This window comes from Brienomyrus brachyistius, chromosome 5, assembly GCF_023856365.1.
Source record: "Brienomyrus brachyistius isolate T26 chromosome 5, BBRACH_0.4, whole genome shotgun sequence".
Classification (NCBI taxonomy): domain Eukaryota; kingdom Metazoa; phylum Chordata; class Actinopteri; order Osteoglossiformes; family Mormyridae; genus Brienomyrus; species Brienomyrus brachyistius.
This window is the reverse complement of record NC_064537.1, coordinates 18,810,775-18,835,052: the sequence shown is the minus strand read 5'-3', so window position 1 is coordinate 18,835,052 and position 24,278 is coordinate 18,810,775. Positions and strand designations below refer to the sequence as shown.

Here is a 24,278-nt window from a genome sequence, read left to right as displayed (position 1 = left end):
GGATTGCACACAGGCCTCTGGTCTTAATGAGATTATGAATCATCTTATTAATAGTCTATACTTGGCAGTCATCCTCATGTCTGACATGCATTGTGAGCTATAACCGCTTAAACGCCTTGGGCTGGAGGTGTTTGAATAGCTTATAATGATGCCTAGATTACATTTTTGTTGAGGTTGAGTCTGCATATAGCACTAGCATAAATACACAGGCCATGCGTTCAAAGAGTGAGAAAGTGTAGTCTTTGTTCGAATGTCCTGCAATCAGTAGAAGGTAATTTAGACTACGGGCTACTTCAAAATGCCATCTGATTAAGTTAATAGAAAAGTAATCGTAGGTGTGCGTAGAATATCCAGAATGAAAGCAGCTGCGTATTTCAAAATGGGTGCAGCTACAGTGTTGTCATGAATTTGCAGCTGAAACTGTAATAAATGCTTGGTAATAAAGCTGAAATCCCTGTCGGCTGCCCTGCTTCACCAGACACCATATGCTGTTGTAGCTCTTTTTGCTGAGTGTTGCTCTTTTACAGTTTTTTTTTTTTCTTCGCCGTTCCTGTCATTAACAACTTGGTTATATCAGTCAAATGTGCTGCGGATAAGAAGATGTTAGCTGCACCATCTACGTTCTGTTTATGGCCAGACGCTAAGCACCCATGTCTGCACCGTTGTTTTTATTCTCTGACCTGTGGTACACTTTCGTAAACACCCTGAAGAGGAAAAAGGGTCGGCAAGCTGGCGTGAGGGATTTCCGCTGCTTGCGGTGTGCTTGAGTTTGTGTCTCTGTGTGTGTTTGTGTGTGTGGAGAGGTACAGGACTAGGGGCAGCTGGGAGCACAGAGCTAACAGCCGGGGTCGTAGGTCAGGGGTCAGGGAGTGAGGACACGACTGGTCCCTCGTTTAGCCGGCGCGTTTCCGTGAATGGTGGAGCAGGGAAGCCGGCAGTGAACTCGGACTGGGACAGGAATCCCCCGCCTCGCCGGAATGTTTACGGGAGCAGCTCCTGGCATCCGTTTGCAGGCTGTGTCCGCCGTGGGGGGGGCCTCTGACAGAAAGTGTTGGGGGTGGGGGGGGGGCAGTGGGGGCAGGGAGCGGAGGTGGTTATCTCATCTCCCAGCCAGTGGGATTCCTGAGTCTCCTGACTGTTTTTGGAACGCGGTCGCATTTTTTCTTTACTTGTTTGGCGTCTCCCATTATCCTGTCGCACCAGCAGCCCTCAGGAAGAAACCGCTCATAGTTTGTGTTTTTCTGACACTCGGCGTTTGTTCAGATGTTTAATTTTTACAGCCCCTCCTCAACTATAAATTGTTTTGCTGGGGAGTGCAGCTCAGGCAAAGCGGACGGACCCATGTTTTAACTTTAACCATGCACTGTCACCCTGCATGTCCTCATTTGCACGGCTGTGCCTGCGCTCACAAGCCCTTACCTGTACGCATTGATGTTTTGTACACAGATCCCCGGTGGAAACCAAATTATGCATCGCTTAATTTGTAAGGAAACTGCATCGTCGACATTTAATCCATGAGTGAGATTTTATTCTTTCTAGAATGTTTTTGATGGTGGTTGAGAGTGTTTCCGAGATGCTGTAACGTTTTCTGATATTAGTGACTCGCTCATTAGCCTAAATCCTTTGGGAGGGCTGTTTGCGGCCTTTGCCGTCTTCTTCACGTTGTCAATTGCCTCGTGGGACGAGAAACGAGGCCTACGGAGGCCCACGAATGCGTCATAGCCTACGTCCCAGGTCAGTCGTGCAGTTTGGGTGCTGAGCTGTTTTACGAGCCGGCAGGAGGCACCGATTCTACAGAATTGGTCAGTATTCGCAAGACTCATCTGCAGTTTGTGTTCCTTTCACTGACGTGTGATGGTGCCCCCCCCCCGCACAGATTGAACGCCGCATGGAGATGGTGCGAGCCATGTCTCACAACACCCACAAGAGGATGGTCTCCTGTCTGCAGGGACACATCGGCACGGATGCCGAGAAGAGACACGTAAGGGCGATACCGGCAAGTCCCCCTTGACTTGCTTGGGATGCACTGCTTGTATACAAGTCCTCCCCCGCCCCAGGCGTGACAGTGATCACTGGCACAGTAACGCATATGAACTGTTTGTGCTCACAGAAGAAGCTACCGTTGACAGCGCTGTCACAGGCCATGCAGGATGGGGGCAGTCAGTTCGGGGAGGAGTCCCTCATGGGGTGGGTTGTGACCTGCTGGACACGCCGTACACCTTCCACTAGGGTCTCTGCCTCCAGCCTTTCACTGTATCTCTGATTCAGAGAATAAAAGTATATAAATGTAGCTGCCTAGGGTATATTGTATTATGCAAATTCTGGAATGATTGTACGCACTGAATACCGCTTCAGGCAGTTTTGAAAAGTAGTTTTCAATTAATTCCTGCTGATCTATAATGTCATTTTCACTAATATAATTTTAGGGCCCATTTTGTGTTGTTGGAAGTGTTTATCATTCTATGCCTGGTGCGCCCTCTCTCTCCGTCCACTTGGGAATTGTGGGTTGTTATTCTGAAAGGATAAGTTATTGAATTCCTGACATAATCTATTAAATACCATGTACAGTTTTATTTCTGAATTCTCTGTAAGTACCTAGGAGACATAACGCCTGTTTGAGCCCTTTTGCGTTTGGTCGCTCTTCTGGTTTTTCTTGAGTTGGGTTATGCTGGCTTCTCATGTGTGTTGGCAGGAAGATGATGGAGGTCTGTGGAGATGCTGAGCACCGGTTGGCCTCAGAGCTGATGCAGTACGAGATGCAGATCGAGAAGGACGTTCTGGACCCCCTCAATCAGTTAGCAGAGGTGGGGCTGTGATCCAATCAGTCTTCCTCTGCTCTAGCCTTCCTTTTGGATCAGATCTGTGCCTTTTTCTCTTTAGTTCTTGCTTTTTGTTTGCATGGCTTAATCAAAAAAGTGCTGGTAGAAAATGGTGGACGTCCAGTGGTGGTGAGCTGAATGGCGTGTTGCTCTCTTGCCTCCAGGTGGACATTCCTAACATAATGAAGCTGAGGAAACAGCTAGCCAGGCTTGTGCTGGATTACGACTCGGCTAGAGCTAGGTAACATCGCTCATTTGTTCGTGAATGGGGGTTAGGGCCCCCATGATCTCTGTGTGACCTTGTTTGTGGGTTTTTTTTTTTTTTTACATCTTCTTTATTTACTAGGTGGTTGCAGGCAACCAAGTCCATAATCTCAGGAACAAACACCCAAGCACTGACAGCCAAGGCAGATTCCCTAAAGGAGGAGGTGGATGAAGCCATGAACAAAGTGGAGGTTTGCAAGGTATCGCCCGTCACATGTACCTGAAGCTCCTTGGCTTCTGTAGCCGGATGGATGGGGGCTGGGACTGTACCTGCTAGGATGGAGATACCCTGTAAACAGGATACACATGACAGTGGGGAAAACCGCAGTGAAGGGGCGGGAGTCGCTGCCCCCGCCGGCTGGATGAAGTGAAAGTACTGCTACTGTTCGGGGGGGGGGGGGGGGGCTCTCGTATGTCATATGACCTGCAGAAATGGGAAAGCGCCAGTCAGCAGAATATACACCCTTTACTAAGAGCAATATTTAAGTAAGTCAAACTATTTTAATGGAGTGGTTGTTTCATTGTTTTATTTGATTATCTCTTTATAAGTTCATATATTACGCGAAACGGGGCACAAGGCTTTTTATTGGCCAGCTGAAATTTGAGCAATCGTTCAGCACTGGAAATATAAAATACCCACGCAAGTCTTTCACTTCCCTAGTCGTTCTCGCCGAAGCACCGTAGCAGCAAGCAAGCAGGCAAACTCCTGTCACCCGGCGTTTTCACTTTGTCGACTGACTCCATGCTCAGAGACGTACCATTCTGCAGTGAAGTGGTTTTGGCTCGGTGCCGTTTTATATGTTAAACGGTCCATCTGAGTAGCAGAATCATCAGCCAAAGTGGCCCCTGTCTCCTCGCTGAGCTTTAACAGTTTATTCTTTTGCACATGCGTGTTAGTCAAAGCCACAGGCACTCAAAGTCGACTTTTTTATCCTCCTGCTCACCAGGACCAGCTGGCTGCAGACCTGTACAGCTTCTTCTCTAAGGAAGGGGACTATGCACGTTATTATGTATCGGTGAGTGGATGCTGACGTCGGTCAAGGCGTGTTGTGTGTCTGTCCATTCATGATCCTAATTTATGCATACACACACCCCATATATTTTGACATTGTAGGTAGTGTTTGTTCTCATTTAGCTTATTACGCAGGTTTACTCAACCGGAATGAATTCTGCTGTTCACATCACTTCCAGTTTCAGAAGTCAGGGGTGTAATGTGTCAGGGCACTGATTTATAATAGTGTCATGTCATATTTCACTAGTGTTTGGCAAAGTGCTGATAAGTAGTGAATTGAAATCATGGGAGTCACCAAGAATATGGAGAAATAAGTTGCATATTTTCTATGTTGCAAGTTCACCCTGGATGTCATACAGCTCCGAAAATATGCGATATTCCATGCGGAAGAAGAATCAAATCAGTTTTCGGTCTCGCTATGTCTAACTGTCTTTCTGACATGTATACAGTAAATCAGGGCTGTTCAAATCACAGTCCTCAAGGGCTGAACGCTGCTGATTTCCAACTTCCCTGTGAGCCAGGTGTAAAGCCTCTGACCAATCAGAACCGGTAATTATTAAACTAAGCACCTGGTAGACCTACCAACACGGCCTGGATTTGGAATCGAGGGCGAGATTTGAAGACCCCTGCCGTAGATGCTGTTCTTGGCCTCTGCAGTGTGGACCAGCTGAACAGCACACAATTTTATAATGCCCTTGTGTCTTGGCTTGTTTGTCATAGTACTGTGTATGTTATTGTCTCTGGTCTTAGCTATTAGAAGCACAGGCTGATTACCACAGAAGGTCCCTGTCGGTGCTGGAGAATGTCCTCCCAACTATCCAAGAGCAGCAAGGTAGAGTGCACTGACGCGCTTTACCCACTACACTCCGGGGTATTAATGCGCTTTACCCACTACACTCCGGGGCAATAATGTGCTTTACTCACTACACTCTGGGGCATTAATGCGCTTTACCCACTACGCTCCGGGGCGTTAATGCGCTTTACCCACTACGCTCCAGGGCATTAATGCGCTTTACCCACTACCCTCCGGGGCATTAATGCGCTTTACCCACCGCACTCTAGTACATCAACATGCTATAGATCAGTCATCATGAGGTTGTTATAGAACTAACTTCTGTACAAAGCAATTTAAGGAGCGCATATTATGCACTGTGTCTGTAGAACTGTATGACTGGGGTTAATGGGGTTGTAACATTTGAGGTTTGCATTTACATTTTCTAGCTGGCAAGCCCAGTCCATTAATCATGTGTCCAGAATTAAAGCTCTGTAATCATCTCAAAGAATAATAATTTTTTTTTTGAGTAACTTTAATTTATAGTCTTTGCTTTGTTTTTCTGTTTGTGCCCCCCCATGCTTACTAGATAGGTCTGAGATCTCAGGCTCCCGGCCCCCCCAGCTCTAGCATGTTATGAGGACACTCAGACATGCTGCCAGTTGTGTCGGAAAGCCCTTTGGGGTTTCCAGCCCAGTGAAGCAGGGCTTGCCCTGAAGGAAGCTTATTAGCTCATTAGCATCCAGGGGGCTTGTTTGCATAGGACTCCAACATGTGGATGGCTGAGCTCCCAGGCTAGCTTCATTCTTTCTTTATCAACACCCTATCCTTCCATCTTCCAACCATTTTGTCCCAGTCAGGGTCTCAGTCGACACCCTCTCTATAATAAAATGGTGTCTAAACATCAGTGGAGGAGTCCCTGTATTATTTGTAATGGAGGCTGATTTATTGTTATGGCTGTTATTACCGTGTTTTATATCCACAGTAGAGTGTGACTGAAGGCGTTTCTCTGGCCTCACTTTTCACTGATGTTCCCATGAGGCAGACTCCTGGACCGAGAAGCCCGCCTTTGGGACAGCCCTGGACGAGCACCTGAAGCGGAGCGGCCGGGAGATCGCCCTGCCCATGGAAGCTTGTGTCATGATGCTTCTGGAGACGGGCATGAAAGAGGAGGTGGGTGGCTGGCGTTTTGACACGGACACTCGGGACGACGCCAAGCATGCAAGAGCAGATTAGTGCAGAATGGATGACAGGGGCAGTTCTCATCCTGTCTGTGACAGGGAGGCATCACAGCTTTTTAATCCTTTTCATGACCCTAAATGGTGGATCGTATTGCTTTAAAAGCTCCTCGTTTTCTACCATTTCAATTTAAAAGTCCCTTAATACGAAAAAAAAGAGGATTAAACCCGTGAAATGTGTCTGGCTCAAAGGTAAAGTGTGGTTTCATGTTTGGCAATATGTATCGCTTCTCTTTCTGCGAAGATCCCAGCCGCTAGTTTCAATATCTAATTATACAACTGAAACTAGACATGCCTCCATGTCCTGTTTGTTTCAACACATTGCTTCTGGCTTTAGCTTTTGTTTCTTCTTCTTGTTCTTTTCGCTTTGTTGCCGCAGTCTCTCTGGTGCTCGGTGGCACTTTGATGCATCGCGAAGCATCGGCCGGGTTCTGCGAGAGCATATTGGTGGGTTAGCGATCGGAGTTAGCCCGATGCTAACCGACGTGCTTCTTGTTTCAGGGCCTGTTCCGAATCGCTGCCGGGGCCTCCAAGCTGAAGAAGCTGAAGGCAGCCCTCGACTGCTCTACCTCGCAGTTAGAAGAGTTCTACTCCGACCCACATGCAGTTGCCGGTACGGACGTTTCTCACCAAGGCCCTCGTTGGCATTCATGCACGCGTGGCCCGGCTGCAGGTCACACTCATTTTATCTGCACGGCATTCACACATCTGCACAGTCACCACTCCATGTCTCTGCATGCGAGTCTCACACTGAGTGTCGTGTTGTCTGGCCAGGGGCGCTGAAGTCCTACCTGAGGGAGCTGCCCGAGCCTCTCATGACCTTCCATCTGTATGACGAATGGATACAGGCGTCCAAGTAAGATGAGGATTGCCCCTCTTTACCCAGTCACCCAGACCGATAGGTACGTTTTTATGGTCTTAATCTCTGACGCTTGACCGAAGGCCTTTGTACCTGCAGTGTGTCCGATCCTGACAAGAGACTTCAGGCCTTATGGGTGACTTGTGACAAATTGCCAAAGAACCACAAAGTGAATTTCAGGTGCGTATCCGGTGTTAATAATGGGAAACAAAGCTGAAAGGTCACATGCATGCGTGGTCAGTGTTTAATGTATTAATGGCTGTTGTTAACAGCCAGAGCAGGTCCTAGCTGACGTTGGCTGCCCTAGGCAAGTGGGCGCCCCCCTGTCAGAGGCAGAGTGAAATTGGCTGGCAGGTTGGCGCCCCCTCAGAAGTTGGCGCCTCTAGGATTGACTAGGGCTTTGTAAAATGTGTTGACAGGGCTTTGTAAAATGTTGAATTGGTTTTTGACTGTGTAATGGAAAGAATTAATTTATTTAAAAACTCCGTGGTTAATAATTTTGCAGAAAATTCTGTTTTTCCATAAAATGTTAAAACATTGAGTACTGTAAATATTTTATATAGGCTGTTTTTGCTGGTGAGTAATATTTAGACTTTGAAATGGACTTAATCACTTTTGACTGTAAATACTTCTCTAACTTCTCTAATTTTCCTAAATAAAATTAAATTGCATTATAGTACTGGCCTCCAATGACAATTTAAAGGCCTTGTTTGCCTTGGCTCTGCTTCAGGTACCTCATCAAGTTCCTGGCCAAACTGGCTCAAGAGAGTGAAATCAACAAGATGACTCCAAGCAACATTGCCATTGTGTTGGGGCCCAATTTGCTGTGGGCCAAAACCGAAGGGTAAGGGGCATGCAACAGATGGAGAAGGAAGCTCTCTTTTAAAGATTATTGGTGTCCTGTTTGTTTTTGGGAGTCTGAAGACACGCAGTTTGTCGCACCTTAGATCTAACCAATGTGCTCGTCACTGGCTTATACAGTGTATCACAAATCGTTTGGCTGTCCACTGCATGTTCTGTCTCTCCTACCAGCTCTTTTCTCTTATAGAACCATACTGGAATTTTAATTTTGCTATAAACATTCACTGGCCACTTTTATAGGTGTATCTTGCTAGTATTTTGTTGGACCCCCTTTTACTGCCTTAATTCTTTGCAGCGTAGATTCAGCAAGGTGCCTGAAAGATTCCTCAGAGACTTTGGTCCATGTTGATATGATAGCATCATGCAGTTGCTGCAGATTTGTCAGCCATACCTCCGTGATTCGGATCTCCTGTTCCACCACATCCCACAGGTGCTCAACTGGATTGAGATCTGGTGATTGTGGAGGCCATTTGAGTGCAGTGAACTCATTGTCCTGTTCAGGAGACCAGTCTGAGGTGATAGGGGCTTTGTGACATGGTGTGTTATCCTGCTGGAAGTTGCCATTAGAAGCTGGGTACATTGTGGTCATAATGGGATGGACATGGTCAGTAACAATACTCTGGTAGGCTGTAGGATTTAAACAATACTCAGTTGTTACTAAGGGTTCCTTAAAGTGTGGCAAGAAAATATCCCCCACCCCGTTTCACCACCACTAGCCTGAGTTTTTAATACAGAGCTGGATGGATATTTCGTCTTGTTTACACCCAATTATGATCCTACTGTTTGAACTTTGCAGAAGTAATCGAGACTCATCTGACCAGGCAGTGATTTTACTATGTATTGTCCAATTTCGGTGAGCCTGTGCCCACTATAGCCTCAGGCTCCCGTTCTTGGCTAACAGGAATGGCACCGTGTGTGGTCTTCTGCTGCTGTAGGCCGTCTGCTTCAAGTTTCAACATGTTGTGCGTTCAGAGATGCTCTTCTGCATACCTTGGTTGTAAGGAGTTAGTTATTTGAGTTACTGTTGCCTTTCTATCAGCGTGAACCAGTCTGGCCATTCTTCTCAAACCTCCTGTCATCCTCCAGAGAATCGTCGCTCACTGGGCGTTTTTCATTTTTCCACCCATTCTCTGTAAACCCTAAAGAAGGTTGTGTGTGAAAATCCCAGTAGATCAGCAGTTTCTGAAATAGCCTGTCTGGCACCAACAAACATGCCACGTTCAAAGTCACTCAAATTACCTTCCTCTCTTGTTCTAGTGTTTAATATGAACGTTAATTGAAGCTCCTGACCTGTATGTGCATGATTTTATACATTGTGCTGCTGACATATGATTGGCTGATTTAGATATTTGCATCAACGAGCAGATATACTTAATAAAGTGGCCAGTGAGTATATACATATAGTACAGTTTTTGATTATTTAAATTATCCTTTTAATTGCTATTTAAATGCCTCGGAAGCTAAGTCACAACAGATCAATCTCGCCGAGTCGATTGAATTCTCACCTGTAACGGTGTTTGTCTGTTCCGTCCTGGGGCTGTATTACATCCTAACTTCCCAAAATCTTAAATAAACTCTTCTAACTTTAGAATAACCCTTACGCTGTCCTAACTTTCACTGGCCACCACATAGCATTAGGTGTAGCTAAACTTATTTACCTTCTATGGGTGCTCTTTTATTGCTTTTACACAACCAATAAAATCTAAAGTCCCCTCATGACATACCGCTGAAAATGATGTATATTGTGACATTTGTTAATATATCATGGGAATGAATTGCAGTAGTTCCTCGTCTCCACGGTTTCAGTCACCCCTGGTTTTCCTTGGTCCAAAAAAAAACTGTAAATGTGTAACAGTACTTTTTTTTGTATAGTTTCTTCATCCTTTGCTCCGTATATTTTTTCATTGTTGTATCATCTCTTGAGAATTAGGCTAAAACGTCAAAATTCCGTTCATTTGAGAAAGTACAGTACTGTACAGTAATATACCATTTACTGTATTATTACTGTATTTTTTATCGTTATGTCATGAGCAGGGCTGTGTAGCTATCGTGATTCATTTAAGATTTCGGGAAGTTAAGAAGCTTATGTAATACGCTCTTCCTTTCTTGAGACAGGATAGGTAGAATGACTTTGGAACCTATAATGTTCATCTATAATGTTACTTTCCCTAAATAAGGTCCTAACTCTGTTACCAAACAATCAAGATATGATCTGTAAGTTAGGAAGTTTCTGCTATACAGCCCTTGGATGGAACAGAAACGCGGTTCTAAATGAGAATTCAGTCGACTAGGCGAGATCGATCGGGTGTGACTAAGTTTGCAATGTAATCAGTTAGATGGTAGGTTTGTTTAGAGCCCAACCACTGAGTATGATGGGTGACTCTGACAGATCATTTTAATGGTTGCTGGTATCATTTAAATTGTAATTTAATCAATCATTTAAATAACGATGTAACTGATTATTTAAATGACATACATATATTGTCACAAAGCACCCCTCCTACTCAACAGGTCCTTATGTAACAGGGTGCGTCGGAAACCTTCTGTCTTTAGCTTTGACCTCTACTTTGTAACTGTGCCGTTCAACCTTTCTGGAGCGGCTTCGACCTTCCGCACTTCCTCAGCCGTCCTCGTCTTCCTGCCCATCTAAGCCGTGGCCGACAGGCTGTTCAGATTCCACGGCCAATCGTCCCATAAAGTGCTTTTGTCTCTTGTTCTCGCCTGCATTGTCCTCGGCACCCCACTCCGCTCATTCAGACACCTTGAGCTCGGTCTCATTTTACTGGTTCTGTTTGAACCAGATCTCGTCTTTTCTTCCAGAGTCTCCTAATATACTCCGAGACTCATTAACTTTCACTTTTGTGTTACAGGACGTTGTCGATTCCCCCCACATTGCCTGTGTTTCGGTTATGTCTTTCATGCCATTTTGCAGGTCTTATATAATTGTTACTTCTTGAATTATTTCACTTTTTCGCGATTTCCTGATTATGTTGCAGTTTCCTTCCCAAACGTCTGATCGTCGGCAGACCCCGTAGTGTGTTTCTCATTTTGCTCTAATGAAATGCGGCTCGTAATCGACTGATCTGTGTTGAGCTATGAAAATTACGATCTTGTGGAAATTTGGCTGCGCTCTGTGCTCGGTCTGAGAATCCGCTTCCTCCTATAAATCAGACTGACGCATACAGCTGCATTTTTATTTCCCTTTAAACCGAGTGTCGTTTTGCAGTGCGATGTTGAAAGTTGTCTGCGCTGCAGCGAACCTTGGCATTGGCTGCTGGCTTTCAGGAAGAGCTTCTGTTTATACAAATACAGATGTGTCTCTCCCATTTGGGGCCGATACGCGTCCAATGACTGAGGGGATAATAATGGAAATAAAAGACCGTGTGTGTGTGTGTGTGTGTGTGTGTGTTTGTGTGTGTGTTTTAATTCGTGTTTCTGTATCTCCTTACCAAGGAGCCTGGCAGAGATGGCAGCTGCCACTTCCGTTCATGTGGTGACCATAATCGAACCCATCATCCAGCACGCGGCCTGGTTCTTCCCTGATGGTACGACGCCCCCTCTCTTACTCGCCCGCGGCACAGCGCACGTTGGGCTTTGGTCTCTCATTTAAGAGTTTCCTGTCTCGAGGTTGTTCAAGTATGTTTACGTTGCTCTAATGATGTTTATTGAGAAGCAATTAGAAGATGGATGGATGTTTATTTATAAAGAAGCTCGTATTGATGGGGGTTTTTAATCAAAAATGTTCGTATGTATGGGGAAATGCTTAATATGCTGTCTGGCGCCAATAATTATGGGGAATGATTATGTGACTTACAAGGACTTGCATATAAGAGCTATGTTTTTAATTTTTTTTTAATAAATGTATGTAAAAATATATTTTGTGCAGCTGTGTGCCTGGCAGCACTGCTCTACCTAGTGCGCACTGTGTGCCATGCGATAGCTGCTGGAATGGGACTCAGTCGTGTGTCGGGGGTGGTCTGTAATGGAAAGGCGGCAGAGGTAACACCAGGGCTCGCTGTGCCTTCCAGATGTGGACTTCAATGTATCAGGCATGTTTGCGATGCCCACGCCCACTGCAAACCACACCAACCACCAAGGCGCACCCGAGACGGAGTCGGGTGCCACTGACAGGAAGCGGCCCGGCAGCAGCTCGGCGCCGGAGGTCGAGATCACACGCAGAGACAGGTATCCATCCCACCACAGGGCTGCCAGCAGGCAGGATTCAAGATCCACTGTGTCCGCCTTCTATGTTGTGGCAGAGGAGTCCATCGTAGTTATGCAGGACTGAGTGGACTATGTTTAACTTCATCCCATTTCCCGCATTTTTATGTGTGTTGAAAACCAATGAAATAAAATTCATTTTAATTGATACAATTCTAAAAAAAAAAAAAAAAAAAAAAAAAGTCCATTAATCTCATAACTGCAGCCCAGTACTGGATAAGCAGTTATGGAAGATGGATGACTTTGTGCTGGCAGGTGCTGTGTCTAGTGGAATTTGTTTGTAGTTCTCTTTATAAGAGCTCATTGCTGCATTCGGATATATTCGCATTGTTTACATGGCTTCCTGTCCTCTGTAGTGTCATTCTAACAGCGCCAGAGTGTTGGCATTTTTCAGAATCCCATCGCAGTGAAAACGTTCTCATGCTAAAACAGATATAGAGCTACAATTTTACTGCTAATCGTTTAAATGTGAGATTTCTCAAATTGGATATATCCCTAATACCCAAATTCTTAGGTAATCATCAAGAAGTCCGGCATTCAGGGCCTTTTTTAGTACATACATGTAAAATGCCAACAATGCCAACCGCATAAATTTCTTTACTCCATTTCAATCAATGCTTTTCCACTCTTAATTTCAGGGCCAAGTGGAACCAATGAGGTTTTTTTTGCCCAATAGTCATGTGACTTTTAGACCCCTCCCCCCCCCCCCAGGGGGCCCTTTCTCATGTCTACATTCTTGCTATTTCTGTGCTTGCTGCATTCTGTATGTTGGAATATTTTAAAATGGCCTTTGCAGTTTACTACTAATAAAATTATTAAGTATTATTAAGTTATTAAAGCTCTTTTTTCCCCACTTCCTTTCCACATATCATATCCTGCACATATTGCTTGATTAGAAATGGAACAAATATAAGTAAATAGATATATATATAATACACACTTCCATTTAAGTCTGTCACTCTGTCTAAACAGGCTTATTTAGTAGCATATCTGTGTAATGGTCCAGTCTGTACATGGAGGGGGAGGAACTCCGGTCCAGTCTGGCCTTGGGATCCGCTGCTCTTTGTTCTCCCGCATATTTTCCTGGATGTGCTCAGAGCATCATTTGGACAGGAACAGAGCTCTCCCAGTCTTCCTGATGTCAGTTTTCATACTGTGTTGGAAGGCCTTGAGTTCCCCGCCCTCTGCTGTACGGTCCTTTGTCCTCTTTGCTGGCCTGGGGTCCTGGTGTGCCTCTCTCTTCCTGCAGTTTTCATACCTGGCCCTGGTGTGTCTCCATCTCGTCTCTTTAGCCCCGCTAACAAATTATCGGACCACACCCCGCGTAGAGGCGGCACTCTTAATAGAAAGCAGCACGTTTCCCCTGCGTTCCAGCCCCCCCTGCCGCCGGTTGAGGCTGGGGGGGCTGCCCTGGCGCAGCCTCTGGCCGAGCTTCAGCTCCAGCAGCAGGCACAGCCTGCGGCCGTAGAGCCCTGCCTGCCCAGCCTGGCGCTAGCTATGCAGGGAGCCTTAAGCCAGAACCCGGAGGAGAGCTGGTAAGGACTGCTACAGAAACAAGAGGCCTGCTGCATGCTCTCAGTCAAGAGTCCACTTTTCCTTCCAACTAATTCCGATTTCTTTTCACCTTTTATTGTTCGTAATTGAATATATATTTTTAATGCAAATCTTCGTATTGGGGGCGGCATGGTGGTGCAGTGGTTAGCACTGTTGCCTCACACCTCCGCCTGGGTCACGTGTATAGAGTTTGCATGTTCTTCGCATGTTGTCGTGGGGTTTCCTCCGGGTACTCCAGTTTCCCCCCCACTGTCCAAAAACATGCTGAGGCTAATTGGAGTTGCTAAATTGCCCGTAGGTGTGTATGTGTGAGTGAATGGTGTGTGAGTGTGCCCTGCGATGGGCTGGCCCCCCATCCTGGGTTGTTCCCTGCCTTGTGCCCATTGCTTCTGGGATAGGCTGTGGACGCCCCGCGACCCAGTAGGATAAGCGGTTTGGAAAATGGATGGATGGATCTTTGTATTCTCATGCAATCCTGAACTTAGGGTTAGGCTCTAAATTTACTTGTTTTTTTGATCTTCCAAAATCCATTAAGCATGACCCACTGGATACAGGAAGACTTCATGAAAGAGTACGACTAAATCTGGAGCAGCTTTCTGTGACTTTTTTTTGCTGGTCCGACAGCACGATCCCACCACATCTCTTAGCTTCTGTTTTCACAAGAGCCCCCTCTAGCTGCCTTAAGCATGCACTGCACTCTACGACTCCTGCCACCATTTGTGTTTCTTTGAGTCTCTGAAGCCTTCCTCTCTCCTGTGAACACTTTGCATGCTCTGTATTGCTGCACGATGCCGTTGTTTAATTTTTTTTTCCCCATTTGGTGTCAAATTGTATGAGTTACTGCTTTAACTTAAATGAACTGTATAGATTAGTGTCTCCCAATCCGGTCCTCGGAGGATCCTCATCTGGTCTATGCTTTTGCTCCCTCCGAGCCCCCTGCCTGACAGTCCACATTTTTCATGGTAGGGAGAAATAATGTGGACTGTCTGTGGGTCCTCGAGGATCAGATTGGGAAAAACTGGTGTAGATGAACAGGAATGAATATCAGTGTCATGTTAAACATGTTCACTGCTGCTTTTGTCAGACCTGACTTTTCTCACCCCTCCGCCAGGAACAATGCCGTCCTTTGTGATGTAAAGTACTTCCTAGCTCTGTTAACGCAGCAGAGCAGGCTGTTGGCTGCCGGTGTAAATCTGAGACCCGTGTTTACTGCATGCTCCATTTACAGAGAGCTTATGTCAGTTTCGTTTAAACATAAACGCCTCACCAGTCCCCCGCCATTCAGCACAGTTATCACAGTAACGGTCACCTTCTTGTATTCCTTAGCTCCTCGAAGGTGCGTGACGCCACCTCCACACCCCCACCTCAGAGGAATGGCTCAGCAGGCGGTCAGGTGACTCCCCCTAGCCCTGTGGCTGTGTCTGGACCGGGCCAGCTCAGCGTGGGGGCCCTGCAGACTGGCTCCATGGGTCCCAGTCCTCATCTGATACGCAGAGGTGACTGACAACCCCCTCCCCCCAGTATTTGGGGCTGGATGTTGTGTCATGGGTTATGGCAGGGGTGGCCAATTCAGAAAGAGCCATTGTGTGTTATTTTGTAATTAAATTACTAATTAGAGGACTGATTGACTGAACAGCTGACCTAAAGGTTACCCCAAAAACCTGCACACACAGCTACCCTTTACAGATAAGATTGGCCACCCCTGGGTTAGGGGGCTGTAATCAAATGGTTGCTGGTTCCAGTCCCGTGATTTCACTGTTGGGCCCTCTAGCAAGGCTTTTAAACTCACTTGCTCCAGGCAGACCCCTGCTATTATCGACGGCACGTCTGATTGGATAGAAGAATCTAAATGAATAAATGTAAATGTTATTTCCTGCATCCATCTTGCTCTTAGGTACAAAGAAACCAGCTCCTGCTCCACCAAAACCAGCTCCAGTCCAACAAACAGTACAATTGCACTCAGGAACGGCTCAACCCCCAGTTACATCCCCAAAACCCCTCTCCGGTCCACTGCCCAGTGCCAACCCAAATCCGAGCGCTCCGCATCCGGCAGCGCTGCCCCGTCGGCATTCCACCAACCAGCCTCCCAGTCATGCCCCCAGCCACCCACCTCCCCAGCCCCCCATGCAGGCCGCTCCGTGGGCTCACCCTAAAACCTCCACCCCGGTGACAGAGTGTGGAGCAGAGCAGTCGCCCCCCAGCACCCCGACCCCACCTGACACTCCCCCTCCCTCAGCATCTCTCACCGACAGCCCGTCCTCCTACCCCACCGGCTCCCTCCCTCGTCCGCGGCCCGTTCCCAAGCCGAGGAATCGGCCCAGCGTGCCCCCTCCACCTCAGCCTCCCACTCCCGGCGGTGACGCTTCCGGTGACATATCCAGGAACAGTTTCGGTAAGGATCCTCCGCAGGTTTACTTGTGTGTGACTCACAGCCGTCTTTCAGCAGCGCCAGTATACTCAGTCTAGTACAATTTACATTAGTATCAACTCATTTTTACTTTTTTTTGTCAGATGTCAAAATAAGTGAATCTCGTACTGTACTTGTACTGTATTTTTGTGCTGAATTCAAATATGTAATCAGAATTTCCATATCACGCAATGGTTTTGAGTGACACAATTAAAGATGATGTTATATGTATATTTACAGTGTATGTGCATGGTGGAAGTGACTCATCTAATAGGTACATGTATATGATACTCTGCTGTACTTGGCCTCAGGAACATCCCTCTTAAGGGTCAAGCAGAAGTCAGCCAGCATACTGAGTCTCCCCCGGCCTTGATATTGATTTTCCACATCAGAAATGTCCTGCAACGTGTTGCAGCCTGTAACCTCCGGCAAAGCGGAGTTACTGTACTCTGTGCCCTTCACTGATGTCTTAAAAATTTCCCAAGTAGAAATGAAGTAATTTTTTCAAAATTAAACTTTAATATACCCATACATCCATCCTTTTTCGGAAGCCCCTTGTCCTGTTCAGGGTTTCCGCCATTTGTTCACACAAGCAATTTGGCAACTCGAATTAGCCTCAGCATGTTTTTGGACTGTGGTGGGGTGAACCGGTGTAGCGGGAGAAAACATGCAAACTCCACACACATGGAACCCAGGTGGAGACTCGAACCCGGGTTCCAGAGGTGTGAGGTGACAGTGCACCACCGCACCACCATGCCGCCCCAACACCTATACATTCATAAGGAATTATATACTATAAATATAACCTATAAAGATGTCACTCAAACGCTAGGTGTGATAGCAAAATTCTGAGTGCATTTCAGAAATTAGCATTTAAAGTACGTAAATGACACCCTTTCGTTTTTCTGTGACAAAGTCTTTGTTGACCAGTGTCATTTTTTAGAGATAAGATTGCAAAGTGATACTTAAAAAGAAGGAACTGTTGTTGCTTTGGGCTGAAGAATACAATCTTTAGTGCTATATTTCTAAAGATCAGGTCAGCTTCATTGTTTATACTTTCTTTCAGTTGTACGATCACTTGAATAGACTGCTTTAAAGTCCCCTGTCAGATATTAGAGCTTTTCTGCAGATCCATACATATGTGGTACATTAACAAAATGTGTCCGCCCTCCATACTACACATTGCACTAATAGCTTTGTGTCATAATGCCTTCACAGGTTGAGGATCTTTCTTTGAGGACAGGTTTGTAATCCAGCGGCTTTCGCAGCTGCGGCAGCCAGCTTTTTTGTCTGCTTCCTTGCTGTCACTAGGGTCACAGGGCGCCGCCCTTTGACCTGCTATCTTCCCCTCGGCCTGCTGTGTGCAGCCCGCTGCAACCCGTTTGTCTAGGCTTGCAAAGGCTCACATTTCTGGCTAGTTAAACACAAGACAGCATTTATTTTCCCTTCATGTTTTTACTGAACTACTTGGCTGTACCCACCACATGTAACATGCTTGACATTTATGGATTTGCATTGTAGATTGTACTGTTAATAGCAGCATGAACTTTCTACATGAACTGGCATTTTTTCCCCACAGTGAAAATATGAACATGCATGTAGAAAGTTTCTGTATTTACACCAGTGGCCAAAATTGCGAGACACTTCCAGTTTTTTGGGATTGCAGAACTTTATTCAACTTTTGCTCCAGTTACAGTTTTAATCCTCCTTGTGTGATATTTGTAACATTCTTTGATTGTTTATAAATGTTACTGCCAATGTCCATGTGTTTCCACAATTTCGCCCACTAGGGTAAATTAACAGATATCTGTGTGAATGATAGTTATTTCAGATGATAAATATAAGCAATTATCATTGCTTCTATTTCTAACCTTGAGATTAAGCAGCTATGTTTCCTGTCATTATTCAGACAGCTTCATGAGGGAATGCCAAAAGTGAAATACTTTCATCTGATGATTCGATATTATTCTCCTCTTTAGCAGTTTACCTGGATTAAGGTTTAAAACTTTCCCAGTGCTTCGTGAGAAAGTCATATTAGCTAACAGGTGGTGATGATAATGATGATATTTGAGTAGTTTTATTTTAATAGTGCTGATTTGCATCGAGCTGCTTTGCTTAAGGCGGAGAGGAAGCCAGGGTAATGATATCACCAGTGGGAATAGTTGATACCCAGTGCCCCCTTAACACCTGCTTGAGCTTCGCTTCCTGTGGCTTAGCGCGCGAGTGCATCAGTGTGTGTCTAACCCTGGGCCGTAGACCAGTCACCCTGTGGTACTGGTGTTGGGCATCACCTCTGCGGGATTCTGTCTGGGCTTGCCTATACTGTTTGAAATTACTATGGATTGGTCTTTTTGGTTCATGGGAAGTTCACCTGTTTTTCACTCACATAAAGTTATGCCTGTCAGTTCAGAAAAAGAATTTTCCATTTTAATTTCTACTGTTTATGTGTTTCTAAGCTATTTCCCATTTGTCCATGGGGTAATCCTGCTGTTGTTAATTAGGGTTAGTAACTATGTGGATTTTTTTTTTATTACGGAATTTTACCGTAGAATACATTGTAGTAATTGAAAACTTCTAATAATAAACATTCTGATAATTGAAAAATGTACAGAGCTCTATATAATATAGATATATATTTATATATTATATATAGATACATAATTAGAGCCTAAGGAGTTTTGAGTGTTTGCAGCAGAAAATAACGGCTTATTTATAGAGTCAGAAAAAGGGTGGACTGGCCGTAGGTAAAAGAGTAACTTGCTGTTATTGCTGTCCTTTCTGCTCAGATTCTGCTGTGGTGCATAAGGCTGAGAGTCCTGCCCCTGTAACCGAGCCTGCTGTGGACCAGCGGGCTGTGAGCCTTACCAGCAGAGAGCTTACCGTCATCACGGCCAAGGACACCGAGCTTGAATCTGAAAGCACTGCGCTGTGAAGGGGGTGTTCGGCCCCCTGCTTCTTAAATGCCTCTTTCTCTCTGCCTCAGACTATATTTTCTCTCTCTCTCTCTCTCTCTCTCTCTGTCTCGCTCAGACATACACAAAGATGTGCACACACCAACCAAGCTGTACGTGAGCTCACCACTGGATAATTGCAGTCAGCTACTTAAGAAATTTGAGCACTGCGAATAATATATTGTTGGAACACAATTCCTACTCTGCTTCACTGAAGAAGCTTTCATGGAACTTTGAGTTATTTGTAGAGGAAATACTGCAAATGCTGAAATTCAGACCATTCATGTTTATAATTGACAGGTTGTAAGCTATATATTATAGTCAAGCAAAAAAAAAAAAAAAAAAAGAAAAGAATTGTTCTGGTTGTTGTTCATATTTTAGGGAAGTGATCTAGTATTTTCGGGAAAGTAGAAGCCAAAAACTGTGTTGCTTTAACTTTTTGCTGTTGACTGCAGGTTTTCGGTTACCAGCTCATACCATTTTTACAGTGTATAGAATAATTCATCTTTTTATATTTATTTACATCAGCACATTCCCATTACTAAAAGGTCGAGCAGTTTCTTTCTGGCAGACTGTTCAAGGAATTGTCTATGACCGAGAAAACTTGTTATGAATTGCAGCTTGAATGATTGTAATCTGCCCTTTAGTTAACCTTTAGAAGCTTTTGCTGTTTTGTGAATGAAGATCTTAATGTGGTGTTAGAATGAAAGCTCTTGAAAAAGTAATGATCAAGCAAGTCTGAGACTTTAAATTATTTGAGTGCCCTTCCTCAGCCTAAGCGACTGGCTTGCAAACTAAACAAATAGCAGTCATGCAATTGCACAACTAACCTGGTGAAAGTTCTGTATGAAGGAACATTTACTTGTCGTCGTTTCCACTGAGCTGTTTTGTTTTGTGAATATATATTTCATTAACTTCATGAAGCAAAAACTGTGATAGCTATGAAGTGGTAAACCTGCTCATACAAGAAATGCTCCATTGTCCTTTCAATGACTCTCTAAATGTTGATGCTCCACTTCCAATTAACGAAACCTAAATGGTACTAAGATTTACTGTAATTCCCAATTTGATTATTTGTACATTTTTATCGTAAAGCAATCATTTACTGGATTTGGATATCGTTACGTTGCTGCCTTTTTATATTTACGTGCACGTTTGCAAGCCATTTTGCCTTGTCTGTACACACAAGGCACCTTTTTAGGAAAGTTTTTCCAAATAATTATCAATCTCTGGTTGCTCTTTGCAGGCACAACATTCTTTAAAATGTTCTTTCCAGTGCAAACAAGCTTTATGATGTTTGGGAAAACCCCCTATCAAAAGAATAAAATTACTACTGGTGATAAAAAAACTGCACCTATTTCCCCTATCATTTCCATAATTCAGCCGAACAACCATACTCTCAAAATGACCAGAAGTAAAATCTTCCTCTAACTTATGCATAACTGTATCTAGAACAACCGCTGTGTATGCTTTTCAAGTCTAAAAGGTTTTAAACAATGCAAGGTTCAATGGTCCTATCTGATCTCCAGCTCTAAGTGCATCATACATGGCTAAATGAAATCCTTATATAGAATGACACAGAATAATTTAATTCTGTATTTTTTTGTTTAGACATATGACACATGCAGTTAGTGTCATAAACTTTTTATGGGAAAATATTCGTAGTCGGCATTGTATTTGACAAACATTTAAAAAGATCTTTAATGCAAAACTAACTGCATCTGGCAGACATTAAAATACATTCCCACAACCTTGAAGATCTTTTAAGATAAAAACATGGACTTCTCAGATACTGTGGCTTGGTATTATTCAATGCAGAGGAAAAATATGCCTAGTGGGTTGAATGCTCCTTGTCCCAGATCTGACGATGGGCAGGCTACACTATTTCTGGAAAGAAAAAAAAAAATGTCCATTTAAAGGGCCCTTAACCTTCAACTGGGGTATAGGGGGCAATTGTTGGGTTTGCTGTTCATCTTCAAGAATTGATCTGCAATATGGCACTGTGCCCAAGTCTCGTGGGAGTTTTACTTGAAAAATTGAAATGAAAAATGTTTGGTTCAGAGAGACAGCCAATCAGATTGTAGGGGAGGTGGGTCCAAGCAACTAGAGGAGTCAGGACCAACCAATCAGATGTCTTGATCCCGCCTCCTCTAGTTACTTGGATCCACCTCCTAAAAGTCCCCTGAGCGTGCTGAAGCTGCAGTACAGTTTCCTGTCACATGAGCTTCATCCAGGGTGGTTTTATATGTGCTAGCATCCTGATAATGAAAGGCCTCCTGTCCTCAAAATATACAGAAACATATTAAATAGCATAGAACTGAATTTCTAAATTGTACAGTATTCTAGTAGTGGATAATAATTATAGGTTTATTCCCCCTCAGATGATACTTGCTGCTCTCATGTTAATGACTTTCATTCCTCCTAGTCTCCCTCCTTTTCCTCCCATCATCTGGAACATCAAGTCTTGAGCTGTCATATAAATTTGCCAGGTTTCCCAGTACCATCATACCTCTGAGAGTTCCTCTGTTCTTAAGACCCTTCAACATAACTGTTTCTGTCTCTGTTAGATTTGTCTGTCTGTTTCCATTTTAAAGACTACAGATCAATCCTTTCTGTCCTTCTGTCCAGCCAGATTCCCCCGGAAAGGACTTAAAGCTCACCTTATATTAGTGTGATTGCAAACACACTAGTGTCATTCGTCGCGTTTTATCATCATCTTTTTCAGCATGATTTTTGGCAGTCTTCTCCTATCAGTTTTCGAGATATTAACCCCAACTTTCACTCGTCCATCCTATACCCGCCAGGTGTGCTTGTATACTACTACTGGATATGTGTACTAGTTCTCTAGGTTCATTTTTCTGGAGAATCATTTTTTTCCTTTCTCAGAGGCTTCCTACTCAGTCTACATACATGCCACAGCCACCAAACTTGACGTCTTACATCAGGCCATGTCCCCCATCATGCATTGAAAGCCAAATTAGCCTGCGCTTGTCTTATTGTGCTTTGTAGCCCTCCTTCCTCCTGTGCAGTTAGATTTTTTTTAAATGTCAATGCCGCAGTCACCACACAGCATAAGCTACACCCCAGCAAGCACCCTGACTATCATAGCGACACCATAGCAACCACCATAGAGAGTATAATAACCACCTAGCAACACCCTGTCACCCAGCTTAGCTACCTTAGCAACACTTCAGCAACCAGCTTCTGCAGAATAGTAACACCCTAGTATCCACCATATGCTGCTACTCTGTGGTTACGATGGATGGATGGATGGATGGATGGATGGATGGATGGATGGATGGATGGATGGATGGATGGATGGATGGATGGAGTTTATTGATCCCGACTGGAAAATTCTTTTGTTACAGCAGGGGGGCTAAGCCTATGGGCACATATTAAGGAACAACCCAGGATGGAGTTCACTCACACTTGCACACCTACAGGCAATTGATTACTCCATTTAGTCCCAGCATGTTTTTGGACTGTGGGGGGAAACTGGAGTACCCTAAGGAAACTCCACAATGACATGGGAAGAACATGCAACCTCTACTCACATGGAGCCATGGGGGAGACTCAAACCCTGGTCTCAAACACTGCTCGCCACTATGCCACCCCCGAAATAGAAGTGATTTTTGGTGGTTGCTAGGGTGTTGCTATGCTGCAACTAGGTGGTTGCTATAGTAACTCCCTAGAAACTACTTTACCTAAGCAACACCCTGGCAGCTACCTAGCAACAGCTTAGCAACCACCTTGAGTAGCATAGTAACACCATAGCAACCATCTTGCAACAACCTTAACTACCTTGGCAACGCCATAGCAACCGCTCTAGCATCCACCATAGATGATATGCTTCTGCTACTTGGATACTAAAGATAGATGGAGAGATGGATGTACTTTACATGAAGAGACAGTCAGTTGGTTGGAGCTGCAGCATAGCATCCTCGGGGCTCACTGGGAAGTTCAAGCAGCAGTATTCTCCGTGTTGGAAATCTGTGGCTCTGCATGTAAGAAATCACCAAAATCCTGGAATCTTTCAGGAAAGGGAATGACATCCATATTACAATACAGTACAATTTCGTAAAATGACTTGAGCTAACCTTCCAGACCTGAGTAATAATGATTAACTGCAATGAATAATACAACCAGGAAATAGCAGCAGCACGCCAGATACTCCTTTCGTCTGTGAACACAGAAATCTTTCCGAAAACTCCACATAGAACTCTGCACAACATGAAAAGTAATTTCAAAGCAAGGTACTAATCCTTATTTAACTCTTACCTATCTTTGTCTTCTGAACATTGTTAGCTTTTTAAAAATTGTGAAAATTCACATGCGAGACAAACACCTACATAATACAAATAACAATTAGTCATTGTTAATGACTATGAACACCATATTTAGTCGACTGCGATGCTCAAGCCTGTATCTTACTGTTATTGTAAAAACGTGGTCTGGAATTTGTATTTACCAGAGGTGGGGACTTGAATCACTGACTCATGAAATGACTCGGACTCAAGTGACAAATCTGATGATTTATGACTCGACTTGGCAAAACTGATGGAAAGACTTGGACTCGATTTGGACTAGAAGGTAAATGACTCGAGACTCGGACCATATAACTCGAGAAGACTTGAGGTTACACTCCCCCTCTGGACGCCATAACATAAATTTTCTAATTTCATTCTCTGCCTGAATGCAAGGTTTCCTGCGATAGCTTGCTGGAAAGATGCATCACTCTCTGCATACAGTATATACGGACATAAAAACTGTGTGAGGACAACTGTGAGTGGACACACTCTTTTTGTTACAGCATGTTTTAATCACTAAAGGTAAAAAAAAACTATATAGGTAGAGACTCAACTCACAACTCGATTTGAACATGAATCACAAATTTGAGTACTTGTGATGACAGCAATGATAGAAAGGCTTGGACTAAACTTGGACCTGAGGACAAATGACCAGAAACATGACTCACACTCCAGTGTTTTGACTTGGACTTGCCAAGAAATGATTTGTTCCCATCCCTGGTATATAAAGGATCACTGAAGAGTCGTCCTGCTCCTTCCAAGGGCATCTCGTTACATCAGTCAGGTTGCATGTTGCAGGCTATATGTAATATGCACTGTGATTTATAAATGGGAACCTAACGTCAGTTAGAATTCAGCTTCCTGCTGTCAAGGAAACTCCAGAAATAGGGCCGGATCTCCAGAAATAGATGTTGGAAATATATTTTAAATATATTTTCCTTTTGGACTTGCAAACAAAACAGAATTAACAATCAGTGACAAGGTGGCAAAAGTATGATGGCAATTAAGTCAAC

General features: G+C 44.4%; 1 protein-coding gene across 3 annotated transcripts in view; it reads left to right on the top strand.

Moving 5' to 3' along the window:
- LOC125742628 (rho GTPase-activating protein 17-like) overlaps positions 1–20,306 on the top strand; it is a 37,491-nt gene extending 17,185 nt beyond the window's left edge. Inside the window, exons 3-21 of one of the 3 annotated variants that reach the window (XM_049014821.1) lie at positions 1,877–1,981; positions 2,111–2,187; positions 2,693–2,804; positions 2,984–3,060; positions 3,166–3,283; positions 4,031–4,099; positions 4,846–4,927; positions 5,913–6,040; positions 6,607–6,718; positions 6,880–6,961; positions 7,064–7,144; positions 7,695–7,808; positions 11,279–11,370; positions 11,854–12,010; positions 13,339–13,581; positions 14,927–15,096; positions 15,495–15,992; positions 17,226–17,250; positions 18,794–20,306. In XM_049014821.1, coding sequence (XP_048870778.1) covers positions 1,877–1,981; positions 2,111–2,187; positions 2,693–2,804; positions 2,984–3,060; positions 3,166–3,283; positions 4,031–4,099; positions 4,846–4,927; positions 5,913–6,040; positions 6,607–6,718; positions 6,880–6,961; positions 7,064–7,144; positions 7,695–7,808; positions 11,279–11,370; positions 11,854–12,010; positions 13,339–13,581; positions 14,927–15,096; positions 15,495–15,992; positions 17,226–17,230 — 2,322 coding nt within the window. In that variant the 3' untranslated portion in view covers positions 17,231–17,250; positions 18,794–20,306. Of the gene's footprint in view, positions 1–1,876; positions 1,982–2,110; positions 2,188–2,692; positions 2,805–2,983; positions 3,061–3,165; positions 3,284–4,030; positions 4,100–4,845; positions 4,928–5,912; positions 6,041–6,606; positions 6,719–6,879; positions 6,962–7,063; positions 7,145–7,694; positions 7,809–11,278; positions 11,371–11,853; positions 12,011–12,684; positions 13,582–14,926; positions 15,097–15,494; positions 15,993–17,225; positions 17,251–18,793 lie in introns of those variants that run through there. The other 2 variants (XM_049014822.1, XM_049014823.1) reach the window with 2 other exon arrangements.
- Positions 20,307–24,278: the final 3,972 nt, after the last annotated feature.